General features: G+C 41.8%; 1 protein-coding gene across 1 annotated transcript in view; it reads right to left on the bottom strand.

Annotated features, from left to right (window-relative positions):
• Positions 1 to 19803, bottom strand: part of ADAMTS19 (ADAM metallopeptidase with thrombospondin type 1 motif 19) — a 253226-nt gene extending 233423 nt beyond the window's left edge. Inside the window, exons 1-2 of the mRNA XM_064595853.1 lie at positions 19657 to 19803; positions 18393 to 19039 (exon numbers count right to left, since the gene is read on the bottom strand). Of these exons, the coding sequence (XP_064451923.1) occupies positions 18393 to 19039; positions 19657 to 19729 (720 nt within the window). The 5' untranslated portion in view covers positions 19730 to 19803. The remainder of the gene's footprint in view (positions 1 to 18392; positions 19040 to 19656) is intronic.
• Positions 19804 to 24897: the final 5094 nt, after the last annotated feature.

Below are 24897 nucleotides of genomic sequence, written 5' to 3'. Positions count from 1 at the left end.
GAAATGTTCTAAAACTGGATAGCAGTGATGTCTGCCCAATTCTATAAATGTACTAAAAGTCACTGCATTGTACATTTGGGTGAATTTTAGGGTAAATAAATCATACCAGAAAAAAAAAAGATAGTAGGAAAAAAAGCATTCACAATATCCTTTATGTTACATTTTAAATAATGATTTACCCTAGAAAAATCAGCTTGGCATATTCATGAATCTATCTTACTAATAAGAAATAATTATTTTTTTAATTTTATTTTTATTTTATTATGTTATGTTAGTCCCCATACAGTACATCATTAGTTTTTGATGCAGTGTTCCACGATCCATTGTTTTCTTATAACACCCAGTGCTCCATGCAATACATGCCCTCCTTAATACACATCAGGGCTAACCCAACCCCCCAACCCCCTCCCCTCTAAAACCCCCAGTTTGTTTCTCCGAGTCCATAGTCTCTCATGGTTCATCTCCCCCTCTGATTCCCCCCTTTCATTTTTCTCTCCCTTCTCCTAATGTCCTCCATGCTATTCCTTATGTTCCACAAGTAAGTGAAACCATATAATTGACTTTCTAATAAGAAATAATTAGATTCTACTTAGAAAAATTTCTGCATAGCAACATTCAACTTAGGATACTGATTCAATACTTCTTAAAACATTACAAATTAGAACTGCCTATTTTGAATGGACAGAACTCTAACTGGAGTTCTACAGAGACAAAGGAATTATCCATGTTAGTAGACAAAACAGAGGATGCTAAATTAAATTTATTAAAAGACAGATATTTCCACAATGAATCACTCAGACATTACGCCTTGTTAGTTGTATTTTTACATAATGGTTACTTCCATGATAAATGACTCAAACTTTCGGGCACCTGGGTGGCTCAGTTGGTTAAGCGACTGCCTTCGGCTCAGGTCATGATCCTGGAGTCCCGGGATCGAGTCCCACATCGGGCTCCCTGCTCGGCAGGGAGTCTGCTTCTCCCTCTGACCCTCCCCCCTCTCGTGCTCTCTCTCATTCTCTCTCTCAAATAAATAAATAAAATCTTTAAAAAAAAATGACTCAAACTTTCTATTTTGTTGTAATAAAATTCTGAAATGCTACGTATTCTATCTGCAAGCACACAACCAGAGTCAGAAAACAGCACAAAGACTCTATGCTAATTATACGTAAGTTCCTCAAGTCAGTAACTGAACCGCCCATCTAGGAATTGGGTACACTAAAATATTTGCTGATAATATAACACTTTTATAATGAAAATGTACCTATCACATTTTACTTACATACACTGGCATCTAAGTAATAATGGAAATACACCATTTGCACCTATTAGATTAGTAGATATAATTATCTGCCTGGCCATTCCTCTTAGCAGGTTAATGTGTTGTGACTGTTAATTCTAATGAGTTTTATAGGACTCATGACATCCAAATTCATAGAATATAAATTGAATAGATGAGACTTGTTATTTTATTTGTTAGTTATTTCTGCCATTTGAGATAGCTTACCATTTAATTCTTACACATCTCCCAGATCCTCTTAACCTGACCACACTGTCCTGCCATTCCAGGGTAGATAATTTCTTACAAAGAGTTTATAATTGTCTCAGTGATTTTCTAATGTTCCTCAACAATGCACCTCAATCTTCATTTATCCCCATCTAAACTGGCTGGCACCATAGACCCCTTTCAGTCTGAAGGTATGTTTCTTCCTTTGTTGCTGATCAACTTTATTTCATTACAATAACTATGGTGAAACAGCTGGAATAAGTCTCCTGTTACATTACCCATAAAACTGTTGATACTTTTGTTGACTTCCAAATTCTAGAGTGGGAAGCAAGTTTCAATTTCTATCTACTTTTTCACCTAAAGAGTAGAAAAACATTCGTACTGGCATGAAGGTCCCATTATATCACCTTCCAACTCACTAGTTCACATTTATAACTTGTTGAATAATGATTTGAAACCCATAAAATCCTTTCCAGCTCAATGAGATCTGAGTGGGTTCCTGGGAGGATGTTAAAGGCAAGGACAGAAGGTATCCAAGTTCACTGTAGGAGCTAAAAAGGAACATTAAAATCCATTCAAGACACCTAGGGTATAAAGTTTGGTGGATGTAACTCTAGTCTTTAAAGATGGTGAGTGCTGGAGTTTTCAAAGTTACTCAAAATTTAAATTCTAGTTGGTGAACATATGATGTAATATTGGTTTCACCAGCAGAATTTAGTGATTCATCACTTACATACAATACCCAGTGCTCATCATAACAAGTGCCCTCCTTAATACCCATCACCCATTTAGCCCGTCCCCCAACCCCCTTCCTCCATCAGTTTGTTCTCTACTATTAAAAGTCTCTTATGGTTTGCTTCCTTCTCTCTCTCTCTCTTTTTCCCCCCCTTCCCATATGTTCATCTGGTTTGTTTCTTAAATTCCCAGTGGCTACCCTCAAATTTTAGCTTGCACAAGAATTACCTTGGATTCTTTTTAAATTCATTTCTTGGGGGCGCCTGGGTGGCTCAGTCGTTAAGTGTCTGCCTTTGGCTCAGGTCATGATCCCAGGGTCCTGGGATTGAGCCCTGCGTCGGGCTCCCCGCTCTGCGGGAGGCCTGCTTCTCCCTCTCCCACTCCCCCTGCTTGTGTCCCCTCTTTCTCTGTCTCACTCTGTCAAATACATAAATAAAATCTTTAAAAAAAAAAAAATTCATTTCTTGGATCTGAGGCCCAGTCTGGGATTCTGATTTAAATGGAGAATTCCCAACTCCCTCAACCTCACCCCTACCGCCATGATTTTGATAAAGCTATCTGCACACCAGACTAAGAAAAAAAGCATTGAGAAGCAGTGATGTGGGCTCACTGCAGAAAGTGGTCATATATTTTAGATGAAGCCTGGCAGAAGTAAGAGGCCAAAAAAAAAAAAAAAAAAAATCTGGGGCAAAACATCTTTATGTGCTTGTGAAGAAAAAAAAAATGTTTAGATCTTATTTTTTTTTTATGGAAAGCAACAGAAAAGCAGAAGATGTTCAATAGTGCCAAAATTGGCCTGGGCTCATCAGCTTCATTTCCTAATCACCTGAGTTCAAGCCTAAACAGTTAATAAGTTATTGCAGATATATGCACATTAATTATGAAATGAAATCAAGTTTCTCTTGTTGGAAAAGTCAAGTACTAAACTCTCTAACCCCTAAGGGCCTTCTCAACACCGTCACGCAATAATTCTGTACAAATATCTGAGTAGCATTAAAATGGCTTAGTTCCCATTTTCTCACTTCTCTCAGTCTAGGGCTTGGCATAAGAATAAAGATGAGATGGAGACAAGATGATGTGCTCACTATGGCTGCACCCTAAATGCACTTTGAAGCAAGTTATGGTCCTCGCTTAGCCAAGGGAATCTTAACATTTCCTTTCAGGAAACCCCCCAAATCATAATCCAAGAGGGACAACTGGTTGTCCCACTGCCTCAAAATATGTCAAGATTACTTTCCTAAGGTAAGACACTTCCCATCTATCAGGAACCTGGAACTCCTCTGATTATTCGTTACTTTGTACACAGAAAGCCATAAAACCATCTGGGATAAAAAAGGAACTGCAATTAAGCGGAAACATTCAATTGTGCATGAGTACAATAAGAATGTGCTATTTTAGTGTTGCATAAAAAATACTTTAAGGCTCCTGTAAAGAATTTCCTGAATTTTAAAAGTATACCATACTATGATTCAGCTAATAAGTTCCAAATAAATATAAAACATCAATATTAATAATAAAATATTTAATAAGTATTATTAAACAAAATTTCTTCTCATAAAATTGGTCCATGCCTGAATTCCTCAAGATATTAAGATATAGATTAATATATGATTAAAGAATTATTGACTTTTAATGTACAATGTCATTTAACCATCAGCATGATGATTCTTATTAGACTAATTTTTTATTAGAATTTACTGTATGATTGCCTTAAATAAGACTGGAGTATCTGCACAATCTACATACAGAAACTTTTCGTGTGTCACCATTGGCAGAACCATGATCATACACACCATTCTGAATCTTAAACCATGAAATGCCTTAAACAGATGCCCTCTTTAAGGTGATAAAGAGATACTGAACACTTACTAAATCAGAGAATTTGTGATGGACACAGGCAAGACAAGAAGTTGAAGCAAAGGAGCAGTTCCTTAAAGACTGTAAATACACTGAAGCAAGGAATTACTTCTTTTATTTTTTGTTCTCTGGGCATTCAGCACTCTCTGTATATATGTAAATAGCCCACTAATGATGAATACTTACAATGTTCTGCCCTTGAAAACAACATTGGAATGAATAGGGTTATATATAAATCTTTTGCACACCTATGAATATTCCTGAAAAGAAGAATAAGCATTTAAAATTTAAGTACATACAATACAAAAGCCTTGACCAATTTGCTCTCCTACAATGTATAAGATTAAGTGTTCCCCAAGCATGGATATTATCAATTGGCATAATTTGTGCCAACCTAATGAACCAGAAATGATGTTTGAGGAAATCTGCTTTTACTAGCTTACCAATAAATTTGAAAACAATTGTGAGTGTTTATTTGATACTTATATTTCCTTTTCAGCATATACACTAAAAAGTGACTATCTATGGATGGTAAGCTTACAGATGACCTATTTTATATATTTTCCAAACTTTCTACAGTCAGCATGTATTATTTTGTTATTAACATTTATCTTTTTAAAACACTAACACAAAAAGAGCTCTGGAATAGAAATGAAAAAGACTAAAAATCTTACAGAAAAATGAGTACAAGATATGAAATGTACATTTACAGGAAAGAAAGAATAAAAATATGAAAAGATTCTCAGCCTCACAAAAAATACCCGAAAAATGTCCATTAAAACTACACTGAAGTAACATTTTTTTTGCCTATTAGATTTCACAAACATCAATGTCTTTAACACCACCCATACTGGTAAACGCATGGAGGAAAGATGTACTCTCATACTCTGATTGCCTGAAGAGTACAGATTGGTACCATCTCTGTGGGGTACAATCTGGCACCATCACCCCAAATTACCAATACAACATGCCCTTTGACAAAGATTTACATTACATAGGCAAAATGGCATATCTACAGAGTCCTATTTATTTAATTTAACACTGTTCATAATAGGAAAATATTAGAATTGATCAAATTATGTCAACACCGAACTGATTAAGTAGATTATGGAACACACTTGCAATCAGATAAAACGGAACTATCAAAAAAAAGAAAGAGGGGGAGGAGCAAGATGGAAGAGGAGTGGGAGACATGGATTTCGCCTGGTCCCAGGAATTCAGCTGGATAGAGATCAAACGATTCTGAACACCTACAAACTCAACAGGAGATCGAAGAAAAGAATAGCAACAACTCTCTGAACAGAAAAGCGACCACTTTCTGGAAGGTAGGACGTGTGAAGAAGTGAATCTGAGGCGATATTTGGGAGAATAGACGGCGGGGGAGGGGCCTCCGTCGGCCGCTTCTGGCAAGTGATAGAGCCGCGGAGCACAAAATCGGAACTTTTAGAAGTCTGCTCTGCTGAGGGACGTCGATCCAGTGGCTAAGCGGGGGGTGGAACCCTCACGGGACAGTGTGGTCTCAGGACCATTGGTGTCACAGGAAGACCGGGGGTGCCTGATTGCAGCAGACCTTCCAGGTATCAGACTGGGGAAGCAGGCTGCAGAGATGGAGCCGAGGCCTGGGCTCTCAGCCCAGGGTTGCCATAAACTGTGATCCGTGGTACAATCAGGCCACTGCTCCTCCAGCAGGGACCCAACAAGCGGCAGATCTGGGGAGACTCACCTTCCTTCCCCGGGAGGAGCAGCGCGGGAGTGCACCGCAGGGATCTGCTGGGTTTGGAGACTCCACCCGGAGTCGGGTGCCAGAGATAGAAACCCTCGGTCACAGGCTGGGTGAGCACGGAGTGTGGCCAGAGACCGGGGAGATGGGAGTGACTGACTGCTTTTCCTGGGGACTCACTGAGAAGCGGGGCCCCGAGTTCTTGCCTCCTCTGGGGCGGAGATTGGGAGGCCGCCATTTTCACTCTCCGCCTCCAAAGCTGTACGGGAAAGCTCGCAGGGAACAAAAGCTCCAGAGAGCAAACCCAAGCAGATTACTTAGCCCAGAACGGCAAAGGCGGGGCAATTCCACCTCCGGCAAAGACTTTTGGAAACCACGGCAACAGGCCCCTGCCCAGAAGATCAGCAAGAACAGCCAGGCAAGACCAAGTTTACTGATCAATGAGAATGGCAGAACTCCAGCGCTAGGGGAATACTGCACATAGAATTCATGGCTTTTTTACCATGATTCTTTAGTCTTTCAAAGTTAATTTTTTTTAACAGTATTTTTTTTTTATTTTTCTTTTTCCCTTTTTCAACCAAAATCCTATCAATCCCTTTTTTAAAAAACATTTTTTATTTTTTCATTTTTAGAGTCATATTCTATCCCTGCATAGTAGTTACCCTTATTTTTGGCATATATATATAAGTTGTTCTCTCTTTAAAATTTTGAGATACAGTTTCTTCTAACAGATCAAAATATACCCTAAATCTCTAGTGTATGGCTTTGTTCTAGTCTCCTGCCTGATCACATTCTCTCCCTTTTTTTTTCCTCTTTTTTTTTTTAAATCCTCTTCTTACTTTTTTCAACCAACTTCTTATCCTACCAATTCCTTTTATAACATCTTTTATACATTTCATCTTTACAGTCATATTCCATCGCTTCATCATATTAACCCTTTTTTTTTCCTAAGATTTTACGGGGGATGGGAAAGGGAGAAGCTGGCTTCCCACAGAGCAGGGAGCTCGATGTGGGGCTCAATCCCAGGACACTAGGATCATGACCGGAGCCGGGGCAGCTGCTTAACAACTGAGCCACCCAGGCACCCCATAATCCTTCTCTTTGTACATATAGAAGTTTTCATTTCCTTAAAATTTTGGGAGGCACTTTCTTCATACAGACAAAAATACACCCAAAATCTAGTGTGTGGCACTGATTTATGCACCAGCCTGATCATATTTGATCATATTCTGTTTTTTTTTGTTTTGTTCTGTTTTTGTTTGTTTTTATCTTTTTCTTTTTCTTTTTTTTTTCCTTTTTCTTTTTTTCTTTCTTTCCCTTTCTTTTCCCCCAGTTTCAGGTCTTTTCTGATTTGTTTAGAGTATATTTTCTGGGGATGTTGTTACCCTGCTAGCATTTTGTTCTCTCATTCATCTATTCTCCTCTGGACAAAAGGACAAGACAGAAAAAATCACCTCAACAAAAAACAAGAGGCAGTAACAACTGCCAGGGACCTACTCAATACGGACATTAGTACAATGTCAGAACTAGAGTTCAGAATGATGATTTTAAAGATACTAGCTGGGCTTGAAAAAAGCATGGAAGTTATCAGAGAAACCCTTTCTGGAGAAATAAAAAAACTAAAATCTAACCAAGTCGAAATCAGAAAGGCTATTAATGAGGTGCAATCAAAAATGGAGGTTCTAACTGCTAGGATAAATGAGGCACAAGAGAGAATTAGTGATATAGAAGACCAAATGATGGAAAATAAAGAAGCTGAGAAAAAGAGAGATAAACAACTACTGGATCACGAGGGCAGAATTTGAGAGATAAGCGATACCATAAGATGAAACAACATTAGAATAATTGGGATCCCAGAAGAAGAAGAAAGAGAGAGAGGGGCAGAAGGTATAATGGAGCAAATTATAGCAGAGAACTTCCCTAATTTGGGGAAGGAAACAGGCATCAAAATCCAGGAGGCACAGAGAACCCCCCTCAAAATCAATAAAAACAAGTCAACACCCCGACATCTAATAGTAAAACTTATGAGTCTCAGAGACAAAGAGAAAATCCTGAAAGCAGCTCGGGAGAAGAGCTAGGTAACCTACAATGGTAGAAACATTAGATTGGCAACAGACCTATCCACAGAGACCTGGCAGGCCAGAAAGGACTGGCAGGATATATTCAGAGCACTAAATGAGAAAAATACGCAGCCAAGAATACTATATCCAGTGAGGCTGTCATTGAAAATAGAAGGAGAGAAAAAAGCTTCCAAGACAAACAAAAACTAAAGGAATTTGCAAACACAACACCAGCCCTACAAGAAATATTGAAAGGGGTCCGCTAAGCAAAGAGAGACCCTAAAAACAACATAGACCAGAAAGGAACACAGACAATATACAGTAACAGTCACCTTACAGGCAATACAATGGCACTAAATTCATATCTTTCAAGAGTTACCCTGAATGTAAATGGGCTAAATGCCCCAATCAAAAGACACAGGGTATCAGATTGGTTAAAAAGAACAAGACCCATCGATATGCTGTCTGCAAGAGACTCATTTTAGACCCAAAGACACCCCCAGATTTAATGTGAGGGGGTGGAAAACCATTTACCATGCTAATGGACACCAAAAGAAAGCTCGGGTGGCAATCCTTATATCAGACAAATTAGATTTTAAACCAAAGACTGTAATAAGAGATGAGGAAGGACACTATATCCCACTTAAAGGGTCTATCCAACAAGAAGATCTAACAATTGTAAATATCTATGCCCCTAACATGGGAGCAGCCAATTATATAAGCCAATTAATAACAAAAGCAAAGAAACAGATTGACAACAATACAATAATAGTGGGGGACTTTAACACCCCCCTCACTGAAATGGACAGATCATCTAAGCAAAAGATCAACAAGGAAATAAAGACTTTAAATGACACACTGGACCAAATTGACTTCACAGATCTATTCAGAACATTCCATCCCAAAGCAACAGAATACACAATCTTCTCTAGTGCCCATGGAACATTCTCCAGAATAGATCACATCCTAGGTCACAAATCAGGTCTCAACTGGTACCAAAAGAATGGGATCATTCCCTGCATATTTTCAGACCACAATGCTTTGAAACTAGAACTCAATCACAAGAGGAAAGTCGGAAAGAACTCAAACACATGGAGGCTAAAGAGCAACCTACAAAAGAATGAATGGTTCAGGGCGCCTGGGTGGCTCAGTTGTTTGAGCAACTGACTTCAGCTCAGGTCATGATCTCAGGGTCCTGGGATCGAGCCCCGCATCGGGCTCCCTGCTCGGCGGGAAGCCTGCTTCTCCCTTTCCCACTCCCCCCGCTTGTGTTCCCTCTCTCGCTCTCTCTCTGTCAAATAAATGAATAAAATCTTAAAAAAAAAAAAAAAAGAATGAATGGGTCAAACAGGAAATTAAAGAAGAATTTAAAAACTTCATGGAAACAAATGAAAATGAAAACACAACTGTTCAAAATCTTTGGGATACAGCAAAGGCAGTTCTAAGAGGAAAGTATATAGCAATACAAGCCTTTCTCAAGAAACAAGAAAGGTCTCAAATACACAACCTAACCCTACACCTAAAGGAGCTGGAGAAAGAACAGCAAATAAAGCCTAAACCCAGCAAAGGAGGAGAAATAATAAAGACCAGAGCAGAAATCAATGAAATAGAAACCAAAAGAACAGTAGAACAGATCAACGAAACTAGGAGCTGGTTCTTTGAAAGAATTAACAAGATTGATAAACCCCTGGCCAGACTTATCAAAAAGAAAAGAGAAATGACCCAAATCAACAAAATCATGAATGAAAGAGGAGAGATCACAACCAACACCAAAGAAATACAAACAATTATAAGAACATATTATGAGCAACTCTATGCCAGCAAAGTAGATAACCTGGAAGAAATGGATGCATTCCTAGAAATGTATCAACTACCAAAACTGAACCAGGAAGAAATAGAAAACCTGAACAGACCTATAACCACTAAGGAAATTGAAGCAGTCATCAAAAATCTCCCAACAAACAAGGGCCAGATGGCTTCCCAGGGGAATTCAAACATTTCAAGAAGAATTAATACCTATTGTTCTGAAACTGTTCCAAAAAATAGAAATGGAAGGAAAACTTCCAAACTCGTTTTATGAGGCCACCATTACCTTGATCCCCAAAGCAGACAAAGACCCCATCAAAAAGGAGAATTACAGACCAATATCCTTGATGAACATGGATGCAAAAATTCTCACCAAAATACTAGCCAATAGGATCCAACATCACATTAAAAGGATTATTCACCATGACCAAGTGGTGAATACCCAAAGAACAAATAATCCAATCAAGAAATGGGCAGAAGACATGAACAGACATTTTTCCAAAGAAGACATCCAAATGGCCAATAGACACATGTAAAAGTGCTCAACATCGCTCGGCATCAGAGAAATCCAATTCAAAACCTCAATGAGATATCACCTCACACCAGTGAGAATGGCTAAAATTAACAAGTTAGGAAATGACAGATGTTGGCGGGGATGCGGAGAAAGGGGAACCCTCCTCCACTGTTGGTGAGAATGCAAGCTGGTGCAGCCACTCTGGAAAACAGTATGGAGGTTCCTCAAAAAGTTAAAAATAGAGCTACTATACGATCCAGCAATTGCACTACTGGGTATTTACCCCAAAGATACAAATGTAGGGATCCGAAGGGGTATACCCCGATGTTTATAGAAGCAATGTCCACAATAGCCAAACTGTTGAAAGAACCAAGATGTCCATCGACAGATGAATGGATAAAGAAGATGTGGTATAGGGGTGCCTGGGTGGCTCAGTAGTTAAGTGTCTGCCTTCAGCTCAGGTCATGATCCCAGGGTCCTGGGATAGAGCCCCGCATCAGGCTCCCTGTTCGGCCAGGAGTCTGCTTCTCCCTCTCCCACTCCCCCTGCTTGTGTTCCCTCTCTAGCTGTCTCTCTCTCTCTCTGTCAAATAAATAAATAAAATCTTAAAAAAAAAAAAAAAGATGTGGTATATATATACAATGGAATATTATGCAGCCATCAAAAGGAATGAGATCTTGCCATTTGCAATAACGTGGATGAAACTGGAGTGTGTTATGCTGATTGAAATAAGTCAATCAGAGAAAGACATGTATCATATGAACTCACTGATATGAGGAATTCTTAATCTCAGGAAACAAACTGAGGGTTACTGGAGTGGTGGGGGGTGGGAGGGATGGGTTGGCTGGGTGATAGACACTGGGGAGGGTATGTGCTATGGTGAGTGCTGTGAATTGTGCAAGACTGTTGAATCACAGATCTGTACCTCTGAAACAAATAATACAATATATGTTAAAAAAAGAAGAAGAAGAAGAAGATAGCAGGAGGGGAAGAATGAAAGGGGGGAAATTGGAGGGGGAGACAAACCATGAGAGACGATGGACTCTGAGAAACAAACTGAGGGTTCTAGAGGGGAGGGGCATGGGAGGATGGGTTAGCCTGGTGATGGGTATTAAAGAGGGCACATACTGCATGGAGCACTGGGTGTTATACGCAAACAATGAATCATGGAACACTACATCAAAAACTAATGATGTAATGTATGGTGATTAACATAACAATAAAAAATTTTAAAAAAAGAAAGAAGAATCTCTGTGCACTCATATGTGGTAATCTCACATGTGCATGCATGTGTGTATGTGTATAAATAATGTAGGCTTAAAAAGTATAAATTTATATACACATATTTATTTATCAACTGCTTCTAGATCACACACTAGAAACTAATAACCCTAGCTACATCTAGGAAGGAATATAGCAATAATTGGAAAAAAGGGGTTTGAGGAAGACTTTTCATTGCATACCTTTTCGGAGGTTCTGTTTGGTAAAGTTTGAGTCCTTATAATTTTGAAAATGATATTATTTTGTCTTTAGGTTTGCATGGTAGTTTGGCTCTTAACTATAGAGAACAAACTGAGGGTTACTGGAGGGGAGGGGTTTGGGGAGACAGGTTAAATAGGTCAGATGGGTAGAAAGGAGGGCACTTGTGATGATCACTGGGTGTTGTATGTAAGTGATGAATCACTAAATTCTACACCTGAAACTAATATTGCACTGTATGTTAACTAACTGGAATTTAAATAAAAACTTGAAAAAAAAAGAATGTTAGCTGGTCTGAGTCCTGGATTCCAAATCACATTTCCTCAGAACTCTAAAATTATCAACTCATGATCCTCTAGCATCTAACACTCATTCTGTTAGAGATAATCATTCCCTTATTAAACCTGTAGAATTTTCTCTTTCTCTTTGATTTTCTAATATTCTCCCACAATGTGTCTAGGCATGGGTCTCTACTAATACCACCGTGAGCTTGGTGATGCATCCTTCAATCTGAAGGTGTGCGTCTTCCTTTATCTCTGGAAATGAGATTATGATACAAAAAAAAGCTGTGTTAACCTCTATCTAACCTATATTAGTTATATTAGCCAAATCAACTGTAATCACTGAATTAAATAACACTCTCCACACCATCTAGAAAATATGATCACTGAGGCATACAACATGCAAAATGCACATAGCTCATAGATTCCTCTCGTCTTGCTACTTGAAATTATCTCTACCAACCAGCCTGTATGTTGACCAAGAATCAGCTGAATTTGCTTGAATGCACAAAGGTACAACATTCTGTAATCATGTAATTTAATCAGACACTAAATATTAAACAGCAAAATACAAGTGCAAAAGTGTCTTTGTTTCCTTGAAAATTTTGGAAAAACTTGAGAAAGGTAAGTTGCTAAAGGAAAACTGCTCTAATTTTATTTGGGATGAAACAACTGTAAAAGATCTGAAATTTTTAAAAGTCCAGGATTCTACACATAAGTTATGTTGAGTCTGTCTTTAGTTTTTCTTCCAAATACAGAAATTTATATTGGAAATTAGTTTGTATGCCTGCTGGGTGAGGCTCACCTATACGACCTCACATCCAAAGCTTGGCTGATAAATATATATATATATATATATATGATTTAAATTAGATTCAAATCTTTAGGGTACATTGCATGCATTTTAAAAATTCTATCCTTTATAAATGGGCGGAGGTAAATAATCATATATGTGCTCAACGTTTACTGTGTAAGGTGTTTATCATGGAGTTATTTATAAAAGTGAAAAATTGGAACAACAGGACATTGGTCAAATAAATTACACTACACTCACACACACAAAATTCTGTCCTTTCACTTACTTTTAAAAGTTAACCGCTATTAGGGGCGCCTGGGTGGCTCAGTCGTTAAGCGTCTGCCTTCGGCTCAGGTCATGATCCCAGGGTCCTGGGATCGAGCCCCACGTCGGGCTCCCTGCTCCGCGGGAAGCCTGCTTCTCCCTCTCCCACTCCCCTTGCTTGTGTTCCCTCTCTCGCTGTCTCTCTCTGTCAAATAAATAAATAAAAATCTTAAAAAAAAAAAAAGTTAACCTCTATTAGATAAATTTGAACCATCTAGATCTAGGATTCATGGCTCACAACTTTTCTTTCATACTGTGGATGCATTTGTCTTTTATATTATGTTCTGGGAGAATTTCTGGGCCTGATCTTCTAGGTCAGAAATTTACCTGTCAGTTCATTGATGGAGTCTTTAATTCTAATGACCACTTATTTTTAGATACATTGTATCTATCTTTTTTTTTTCTGGACAGCAGCTATTGCTGTATTTTTTTTAATTTATTTTTTCCATGAATATATATCCACTCTTATACTTCTGTTAAAGTATCCATCTATTCTATTAATTTTGTTACTCCATATACTAACAAGCCAGAGTCTGAGGACTCTCCTTTATATGGTTCATTTTCTTAAGAGTGTGATATTCTTGGGTGTCAGCTCATATCTTTTTGTTTCCCTGCTCACCTATCTGTTGGGACTCCTCGGATTATTTGGTGAAACAGGTGGGCCCTTCTTCTGGGTGAAGGGAGCCAACAGATCATCTTTTTAGAAGGGAGATGCTGTGTCCTCTGGTGTCACCAACAGGTCTGGGAAAGCTCAGCCTTTATCCTTTCTGTTCTTGCCTAGGCATGCACATGTGGCTTCCACTGCTGGTCATAATTGGACATGAAAAAAAGCCAATGCCACCTCTGCTCCCTGCATTCCTGCTCCCTGCACTTCTGGTGAATCCCCTCCCAGTTCATGGAGGTTTCCTAATGTCTCCATGTTCTCCATTAATCCAGTCCAAACTGTTTTCAGCCTTTAAGGAGATATTCAACATGTCTGAGGTACTAATGGCATTCTTTTATAAAGATTTTATTTATTTATTTATTTGACAGAGAGAGACACAGCGAGAGAGGGAACACAAGCGGGGGGATTGGGGGAGGGAGAAGCAGGCTTCCCGCCGAGCAGAGAGCCCGATGCGGGGCTCGATCCCAGGACCCCGGGATCATGACCTGAGCCGAAGGCAGACGCTTAACGACTGAGCCACCCAGGCGCCCCAATGGCATTCTTTTATAATATTGCTTTAGATTTACTTAGAAGATCTTTTCTGTGGCTCCTAAGATTTGGCTTGAACCAAGAAGGTAGATGAGTGAGGTTCATCTGCAGTCTTTACTTTTTTTCATTTGGATGATCATGCCACTTCTTCCCACTCTGCTAGTACACGACCCTTCCCTGGACTCTACCAGGACACTCCCCTCCTGCCTTAGTACTGGTACCTGAGAAAGTGCCTTGTCTGGAATGGATACCCTAAAATATTTAACTGTTCAAAACTGGCTGTGGCATCGAATGTAGTGATGCAAAAAAAAAAAAAAAAAAAAAGGAGTAAACTGCCAAAAAAAAAAAAAAAAGAAACTGAATTTACACAAGGCTGCAGATTCTGTATAAAGAGCTAATCAAAATGACTACTGTATAAAACTTAGAAATTAAGGGAATAAAGTTTAAGTAGTCACTCTTTATCATCCTGGAAGAATAATCCAAATATTAATGATGACCATTTCAACAGTCCATTTAGAGGGAACCACAGGCAAGATGTATCATGACCTAGTTTATCCTGTTGACATGTGCTTTTTAAAAACAAAAACAAAAACAAAAACAAATGCGTTTGTTTTGAGCCAACATAATTGTTGCACTCTTTCATAATATTTAATTTGTTGCTTTTTTGTATTTTAAGTTTTAGAGATTGTTATTTAAAACATAATAAACTTCTGTATATGCTGTATTTTGTTCAGTGATTTTTATTGAGTGCTGACTCAAAACCAGGTATTTTACGATGTTGTGGAAATGAAAAGAAATGAGTAAGAAAGCCGCATCAAAGCACTTGGGGCATACCTATATTTGTACCTATCTCAAGCTATTGTATATCCTTGTTTCCATTTGTCACTGGCAAGGCAGGCTGGAAGCTCCCTGAAACATACATCAAGGCTTTTTCATCTACTTTTTGTATTCTCCATATCTGCACAATGCCTTGCTCAGAGGACTTGCTCAATAAATGTTTAATTGCTTAGTATTAGGATATTTATGTGCCTACGGGATCTAATATGTGGCTCAAATAAGATTATTCTGCAATATTAGAGACTAAGAAGGGGAAACAGAAATAGTAAGAACACTTCATACATCTATTGCTAGATATATAAATACAATTTGTGTGTTTTATAAATAGGAAAAATGAAATCCAGAAAGATTAAATACTTTGAAGAGGCAGCACCTGACCATGTACCCAAAATATCTATTCTAAGACTTTCCCTTTCACAGCACAAGTCAGACTGATATCTGGAGAATGAATTGGCCAACCTTATAAATGTTTACCACTGTGCAATACTGGGTAGTTGATGATCTATGTCCTCTGATAGAGACTCTTGGGTCTTTTCAAATATGCACTAATCCAAAAGGTATGGAGGACTTCAGGCACCAGAAGGCAAAACTAGCTGCTGAGAGAGGGGAGGGGAAGGTACACTTAGTTATCTACTCTTTTTTGGCAACTAAAGATCAGAAAGCTTTCACTTACTGAGAAGAAAAAAAACTGTTGCAAACGAAAAGCAGTTGCATTTATAATTAATTCACCCCCATGGAAAGTCATTATGATTCCTCACATTAGAATGAGAGGATCACAGAATTCTGGAAATACAGAAGAACAAGATGTAGCCCCATGATAATCAACAGTTAGGAAAAGCCCATAGTCCAGCAGACAAGGCTTTTGAGGTCTGATCTCACCAAACATTTTAGGATCATTTCCCCTTATTGCATAGCCCAGTCACAGGAGATTCTTATTTTCATTTCCTTGATAGGTCTCCACTTTTATATCTTCAGCATCATCCCTCTATCTAAAACACTCTTCAGCCTTGTTCTGCCTGGGGAAAGCCTCCTCATGCTTCAGTTAAACTCTGCTTTGGGAAGCCTTCCCCAACTTTCCAAGCTGGATTTACCTTAGGCATAAGATCTGATTCAGCACCTCACTGTTCCATAGATACCTGGGTCATAACCACTTGTGTATGATGTCCTTCTCCCAGTCTGTAAGTCCCTGATGCAGGATGTGGGATACATTTAACATCGAATAGAATTTCAATTCTATCCTTCAGTTTTTAATTAAATCATCCAATTCTCTCATTTAATGAGTGAAAACTGAAGCCCAGAGAGGTAAGGGACTTGTCAATTGTCAGGGTACAAGCCAATGTCAGAGCTCAGATAACAAATTGTGCTGTCTTTCCTTATCCACCCTCATGAGGGCAAAAGGCCTGGCATGGTAGAGTCTGGAGTAACAAACCCACTCTTCTTGGCTATCTGCCTACCTTTTTACTCAAAAGTCTGACTGCTATACTGTATTGCTAGCAACATCAGATTTCCTCAATAACAAAGACTTCCCAGTTCAGAACATATACATATGTGGCTAATAGGAAAAGTGAGTAAAAGTCCAACATGATAAACAGGGAAGTATGTCAAACTCCTATTCAGTCTATGAAAAACCTACTCATAATTCTAACTTTGCTCCCTTAAGTATGGAGAGAAAGCATAGCTCATTTGGAAAATGTGACCAAAAGCCCACATTTCAACACAGTGAAATGCTTTATCCCCTATTGCTTCTACCACACCAGGAACTTTCTATATGTAATTATTTAATCCCTGGCCAAAAACTAGTGGACAATGAAATCCCCACAAAATATTTCCCCCACTGAAGTGTTCAAATATCAGTTCCACAAAAAACATTTTTAAAAGCTTTTCGTGTATTTTTTCCATGCCAACTTTTTTCACTCATGGCTAAAAATGTCCATATTTGAATATTCATCATTATGAGCATCTGGTAAAATATAGCCCTGTCCAGCAATTTACATCATTGGACTTTGAGACCTTAGGAGGGCATAGGTAAAAATTTCCAGTTTCATTTTGTCTGGATTATGACCATCTTTTTCCATTTCATGGCTTTGGGTGGCTTTAATTGTGCGGATATTTTCTGCTCTCCATTACTATTGGGTTTTTCTAGAAATGAGCAGGTTACTTTCAGACAAGTCTTTGTGGATTTCATCAATGGCTCATTAGGAACAGCAAAATGAAGCCACAAATCACATGAGCGTTTTCAATATCTTGTGGGTTTTGCCTTAAACCAGTAATAAAGGCCACAATGATGATGGCTGCGTAATAACATGAAGGCACTTAATGCCTCTGAACTGTACATCTAAAAATGGCTAAAAGGGTAAATTTTATGTTATGTGTACTTTACCACAAAATAAAGGCCAACTTACAGGAGGTAACAATTATCCCCAAACCTGGGTCAGAGCAGAGGAGAGAAAACCCCATGATGATCTCCATTGTTCAGACAGAGTAAATGATTTTTATTTTCAGGTTCCAACAGGCCTCTCAGCAAGGCTCCCACCTCTACCACCTTCTACCATGGAGTGGAGAAGAGAAGAACCGACTACAGCCAGGTAAAATGTAAACCTCAGAAAAGAAAAAGTTAAACCACAGAACTATGACCCTTTGCATACCTACTGGGTTCTAAGGTCAGACTGGGTTCTAAGGTCACTCATCAGTCCACAGCTCCCAGTCTCTCAGTGACTCCTTCTCCACTCCTGTCCCTCCCAGAACATTGAACAGGTGTCCAGTGTGGCTGTGCATGCGTTTAAATTCTAGACAGCTGTCAGAATGTAATTCCCTAGAGAGCTGTTCTGACAACTTTGAAGTAGGACATGAAAAAAAAAAAAAAAAAAGATAATAAATGCAGAACTGGGGGTGGGGGCAGACCCAGAGGAGATTCTGCAGTGAGCAGATTGGTTGTCTTCCAAACTCCTAAAAGACACCACGTGGTGGGCTTATTTTGAAATACAGAAAGAAGTAAAACCAGTGGGAAGAGTTACCAGGAGACAGTTTGATACAGTAATCGAAAGAAACGTGTAACCGTATAGAAGGAGAAGGCTCTTAATCCATCCAGTTAGGCTTCAGATTCACTGACTGCCCTGGAGATTTCAATGGGAGGTAAACCGGATAGACTTCCTGCGTAGTGGAGACTGGGGTGAACTTCAGGGCGACCACTTTGGAAGGGGACGAGGTGCATGCAAACCAGCCTGGTGGGGGGGGGGAGAGGGCGGAGTGGCGGGAAGGTGGAGAGGAGGGGAAGCAAGGGCGCTTACCAGGCCACCTCCACAGGTGCTGAAAGAGGCCAGCGAGCCCGGGTGCCGCAGCACCGCTCCGGTGTAGAAGCAGGAGGCGTCGGGCGGCGCCGGGGGGCGCGGGGCGGCTGCTGCCCGCGCGGGGCCGGGGCCGGGACTCGGCCGCTGTTCCACCGCGAAGCGCGGCGCCAGGAAGCGGCCATCTCTCCGGAGCAGCAGGTACAGGTCCCGGGAGAAGGCCGGGATCCGCAGCAGTACCTCGTCGCCGTCCGGCTCGGCTTCCTGGCCCGGGGGAGGAGACGGGGGTGGCTGTGGGGGCGGCGGCTGCCACGAGGCCGGGGCGCCCGGGGACAGGGCGGCAGCCCCGCTGGATCCCCGCGGCAGTTCCTGCGACTCGAACTCCTCGTCCTCCTCGCCCGCCCGCGGCGACGGCGGCCGAGGCTGGGGCGGAGGCTCGGACTGGCCCTCCGCCGGCTCCACCGGCGGCGCCGGGGCCACGGAGCGCACCTCGCGTGAGCTGCCGGCCGCCTGCGCCCGGGCGCTTCCGCCGCGCACCCAGCCTGGGTCCGCGCTGCCCCCGCTGCCGCCGGCCGCGTCCACCGGCTCCCGGCGCCAGAGTGCAGGAAACACGACTTCCCACTCCTCGCGGTCGGGGGCGAACTGCAGCCCTGCGGGCGGGGCAGACAGAGAAGTGCGGGGCGTAAAGTGCCGCGGTTCCAGTGGCACAAGCATTCCCAGGCTCACACTCGGTTCAGACCCCAGGCTCTCGTGTTAATGTGTTGGAGACCACCCGTCTAGCCCCTGAAACTCTTGCAACCCCTGAAGCCTCGCGATCAGATTACAGACCCCAGCATTTTCCAAAATAAAAGTACGAACATATGGGGGGGAGGGGTGAAGGAGTGGGGCCGCAAAGTTTGGTGACAGCACTTAGTAGGTGAAGGAAAACCGGTGCAAAGACTCCAACCAGATAAATTATTTTCTTAAGTACACGTCAGAGCAAAGCATCGCTATCGATTGCTCTACTTCCCCATTTTCCCCCAGGTGCTGTAAACGTACCTTTGCAAACATTACTGCTCTCATTAATTCCACGATGCTTAAAATGAGGTCGAGAGAAGTGCATTTCGCTCGAGCACGACCCCTTCATCTGCACCCGCACGCTCCTTTTTATTGCTACCCACTGAGTCCTGCTCGCCGCGCACCGGCTGCACCAGCCCTGCCTCCCCGTGCGTTCCCGGTTTCCGCTGGGGAAGTTGGAAAGCCAGCCGAAAGTCTCGGCCGAACTCACCTGAAACGATCCCATTCGACAAGACCCCCAGCTGGTAAAGGAGGCAGCAGCAGCAGATGTGAGTAAGGCGCATCTCGAGGCTCTTTCCGGGACCGCGCTCCCGCGGCCGCGGCTCCCTGCCCCGCGCGCGCCTCCTCGCGCGATCCACCGCGGGCGCCGCCGCCTCCCCGGAGCGCAAGGAGGCCAGGCGGCGAGTTTGCCCAGGCCCTTTGTCTGCCGGGGGGTGGGAGGGGGCTGCTGTGTGACTCCGAGAGGCTGCTCGAGCCCGGGCGGGGGTGGGGGGGGAGGAGCGGGGGCAGGCAGCGCCGCGGCCCCGCAGCGCTCGGGCTCCCTGGCGAATTAGGTGATGAGTCTGTTTTCTGTGTTCTGGACGTTGCGAGAGTTTCCGGAGCCCCACAGGATAGACCCAAGGTTCAGGAGCGAGCCGGCAGGCGCGAGGCGGGCAGTGCTGCCTCCGGACAGGCGGAGGACTGCCCCGCGCGGGCAGGAGCGCCGTGGTGTCCGAGCCGTGGCTCGCCGCCTGCACCCGCGCGGAACTGCCGGGGGCCGGTCCCAGCAACCCGGTGTGCCAAGCTCCGCACACGACTCGGGGCCGGAGGGCTGCAAGCTCTTACCCTGAGAGGCGCGGGGGGGAATTTGTGGCGGAATGAGGAGGAGACACGACGCGCGAGGTGGGTGTGGAGGAGAAGAGATTCACGCAGATCTGACAAGGAAAATGGAGCAAGGGGTGCCCGCCTCGTGTGACTTTGTGGGACAAAGGTCCCGGAACGCCACACACGTGCTCACACACCCAATTGGGGTGGGGGACCCAAATTCCCTCACCTGACTCCTGATTGGCCACTCTAGGGAGGCCGATTTGCATCCTTATTCAGTACCCACTCCCCCCCCCCACCCCCCAGCTGAGGTGTGTGCAGGTAGAAACTCCTCTCCAGTCCATCCACCCCCTGGTTCTCTCCACCCCCCACCCACCCCCATGCTCACATCACACAAAGCAGAACTTACTGCAGGCTTGAGCACAAAGCTGTGGCCCCACTTTCCAAAGACCTTTGATTTTTCTATCCATCTTTGTCTGTAGGAATTTTCTAAGCCTGGAGATAATGTAATTCGTCATGGAGGGTGCTTGAAAGGTTCCCAGGACAGTAGAACCCTGACATTTCAGAGCCCCTTATACCACCTTATCTTTCAGGCTTCCCATTCATCACTGCTATCAATTTCCGCCCCCCTCCCCTCCTCTTGCTCTCATACTCTCTCTCTCTCTCTCTCTCTCTCTCATAACAAGGGTGAGATTAAAAGGACTGACATTAAATATTGTGTGCTAAAGATCTCAGATAAGGTGAGGTTATTTTGCCTTTTTTACTTTTTTGTACATTAAAAAGGTATCTTTGTTCTTTCTGTCTTTTGGAGGGAAATGCAAACTTAAATATTCTTGCTTCCTTTGTTACAGGTCTTCATGGTACCCACTCCCTTTTGCACACCTCTTCTTTGGCCACACCAAACCTTTCACATCGGACTCAAGAGGGTTTGATCTAACCTTCCATATGTATCCTCTGGACTAGGCCAGTCACCTAAAAATGAGTTCACGCAAATCAGTATTTTTTAAAATTCCAGCACTGGGAGATGGGTTCCCCACATCCTTTGTTATTTTACCTTCTGTTCCTTGTGTCAAAGGTGACTACTATGCCTTTAAGGAAGACAGACTATCTTATTTCAAAGGAAAGCCATTGTTTGAATAAGCTGGGTCCTAGAATACTTTCTTTGAGTTGTCCTGGGCTTAAAAACAAACACGAAGACACTCTAGGTGTGTTTGTCAAGAGTGCTCTGCCTCCAAAACTTGTCTTGTAAAATCCCCTAAAACCCGAGCAACTAGGGTGGGTGTGGATTTCCAGACATTCAAGAAATATCTGGGTTACTTAGAAACCTACACACTCCTTTTTATGGGACTCAATTATACAGACTTAAAACTAGGCAAGAAATCAAAGGCAGTTTATTTTTAACAAATACAGCAAGTATTAAGGCAGATGGCTAGTTTTACCGAAACACCTCCACTAGGTTATAGGACTTAAATAAAACGTTTCTTATATAATTTGAACAACAATGACAACAAAAATATAAGGGTAAAATTGGAGAAGGAATGTATATTGTCTGTATTTACTGGAATACATTTGTGATTCCTTAAAACTAGATGAGCTATATGATTAGGTTAAATATGCTCAGAAGCACAGGTTGCCAATGTAAGTTCCTATCTCTGTCCTTTTTTGTCCCTATAGACACATGATCCATACCAATCCCTAATGGTAGAGGTTAATAGTGATTGTTAGGGAAAGTTCTGCCTAATTCCCAGTTAACTCTGATCTTTCTCCCATTTGAAATACTGTTGTAATTTATTTGTGTATTTTCTAAGACTTTTATAAATCATGTGGTTTTGTGTACATCGTGTACACATTTCTTCTACTAGCCTATCGTTTTTTTTGGAAAGGTAGGATTTCCTTTATCTATCTTTTTTTATTTTTTTAAGATTTGATTTTTAAGTAATCTCTATACCCAACGTGGGGCTCAAACTCAAAACCCCGAGACCAAGAGTTGCATGCTCCACCGACTGAGCCAGCCAGGTGCCCCTCACATACATATGTATATATTATAAATATAGAGAGAGATTTTTTTGTAAACAACACCCTGTCTAATTCAATGATTTACACTGAATAGGTGTAGAGATTCTAAGGAGATTCTCTAAGATCATTTAGAAGATGATAGAAATCGATTTCTGCATGGTATTTCATTCCAATTCTAGTTCCTTAATCCAGAATTACAACACTAACTCTGTTGATGATCAGCTACTATCAGCATGGTTTATCTGGCTTCAGAAAGAACAAGCCTCATAGAGAAAGGACTTGTAGGAAGTTTTTGTGCTCTAACTAAAGAGACTTAGATGTGCAAATAAGAGCATCCGTTAAAGTGGGTTTGAGTGTGTATGCATGTATGTGAAAGAAAGAACTAGCCTGATTTGGAATTGAGTAAATTGTGCATGGTGAAATCAAGGAGAAAAGGCAGGACTGTGACATATGTGTGCATGACTAACCTCAGAGGGAAGAAGGGAGCAGCTGGGAAAAATATGTTGCTTAAGACAGGTCACTACATATGTCACCAGATGGTAGCTAGCATCAACCAAGCACAGCTTTTGTGGGCTGGAGATAAGTGACAAAGCATCAGAGTAAGTGGAACCAACTGTTGTTATGCACAAGGTGCTCAAATGTTGCATTTTATAAACCATGATTCTCTACATAGAAAGTAGGCTTTGATGCCTTCAGCCCTTCCTCATTCTCTCAACTCATTGGCCCTAAGCCTCTCACAACCTAAAGCTTATCTTAAATCCCTTCCCTTTCAAAAAAACCTTAAAATATTAAGAAAATACAAGGAATGCTTTCACTGGGTTGCGTGAAGAGGCTTCTGCACAGTGAGGAGAAATCCAAACAGAACCCTGAAGACGAGCTGAGTAGAGAAGACACAACAAGATGACTAGAATTTACAGGCCAGTGTGCCAGAGAGGAGGGAGCCGCGTGGAGAGTATAGTAGTTTTCTACTGCTACATAACAAACTGAGCAGTTTAAAACAGGAAATATTTATCACCTCACTTCATTTCTGAGCATCAGGAATCTAGGAGTAGCTAAGCTGGATATTTCTGGCTCAGGGTCTCTCACAAGATGGCAGCCAAACTCTTGGCCAGAACTATTGTTTCTCAAGACTTAACTAGAGATAGGGGTTCTGTTTTCTAAATCACATGGCTGTTGGCAGGAAACCTGCCACATGGACCTCTCCATCTGGCTGCTCATTGCATGTGTTCTCTCAGAACAAGTGATTCAAGAGAGAGAGTGCACCCACACTGCAAGATTTGGTCTTTTTATAACCCAATCTTGATAATGGCCTACCATTATTTCTGCCATATTCTGTTCATAAGAAGCAAATCACTGGGGCGCCTGGGTGCCTCGGTCAGTTAAGTGTCTGCCTTCTGCGCTCTCATCATGATCCCAGAGTCCTAGGATCGAGCCCCAGGTCAGGCCCCTGCTCAGCAGGGAGTCTGCGTCTCCCTCTGCTTCTCCCCCTCTCCCTGCTCATTCTCTGTCTCCCTCTTTCATATATCTGTGCTCTCTCACTCTCTCAAAATAAATAAAATCTTTAAAAAGAGAAGCAAGTCACTAAGTCCAGCTCACAGTGAAATGGAGAAGTATCAAAGAATTCATGGACATATTTTAAAAAACATCAGAGGGCATTTATGCCCCCTAGCCATAAATTATTTGCATTTCTTCCATGTGTAGAATGCACTCATCCCCTCCCAAGGTCCTCAAAAGGCTCATCCTATTAAAGCATCCCCTCAAAGTCCAGAATCTCACTATCTAAACCACATCAGGTGTGCATAAATGTTCTCAGCATCATTCGTTAGGTAGAGCTCCTCGAATTCAGTCTTTCTCCCTCTATAGACTTGTGAAACTAAAGGAACAGTATATTTGCCTCCCATACACCCAACATACTGTGGTGGGACAGGCAGGGATAGCTGCTCTAGCTGTTTCTATTCAAAAGGAAGGAAAAGAGGAAGCACAAAAGAGTCACGGGTCCAGTGGTCCACAAAAGGGGCCACTGGTCTATGGCAATTCTGAAATCCACACAGGAAAATGTTTAAAGTTCCTTGATTATGTCTCAAGGTCTGGGAATAATTCTCCATGGTGCTGGGTCTTCCCCCTGGGAACTGGTTTTTACTCTGAGTCATCCTTCCATTTTTATGAAAGATGGTATGCATTTAAAACTGATTAGTTTTCTCAATTGCCTTCCTGACAGTAGAATTTATGGATCCAGCCACTCCATATCATTTTATATAGTCTCTGCCCCTTTTTGTCCAGAAATATTCTTCACATTTAACTGTTTTTCAAACTTTGCAAGTATTCTGTGAATCTTCATGGGTTTCACTTTCAATCTATGAGACAAAAGCCACACCTTCAAATCTCTTTAAGATAAACCCTTCTCTACCTCGAGTTTCTGATGAGAAGCTGAGAACACTAAGAAGTGTTCTTAGACTTGTTAGAATTCCTAGTGTTTGGTTGAAAGGATCCAGGAGACACAACGTAAACACTTTAGAGGACCTTCACTCTGACACAAAAATGCTCTGAATGTCCAAGTTCAATCTCAATGAGTTCTTAACAAAGGATTTTATAGTTACACCTTTGGCTTCATCATTATGCCATGCTTTCCTGA

This window comes from Mirounga angustirostris, unplaced genomic scaffold, assembly GCF_029215605.1.
Source record: "Mirounga angustirostris isolate CCGP_5_RB_7025 unplaced genomic scaffold, mMirAng1.0.hap1 SCAF_7, whole genome shotgun sequence".
Taxonomy (NCBI): Eukaryota; Metazoa; Chordata; class Mammalia; order Carnivora; family Phocidae; genus Mirounga; species Mirounga angustirostris.
This window is presented reverse-complemented; position numbering and strand designations above follow the sequence as displayed.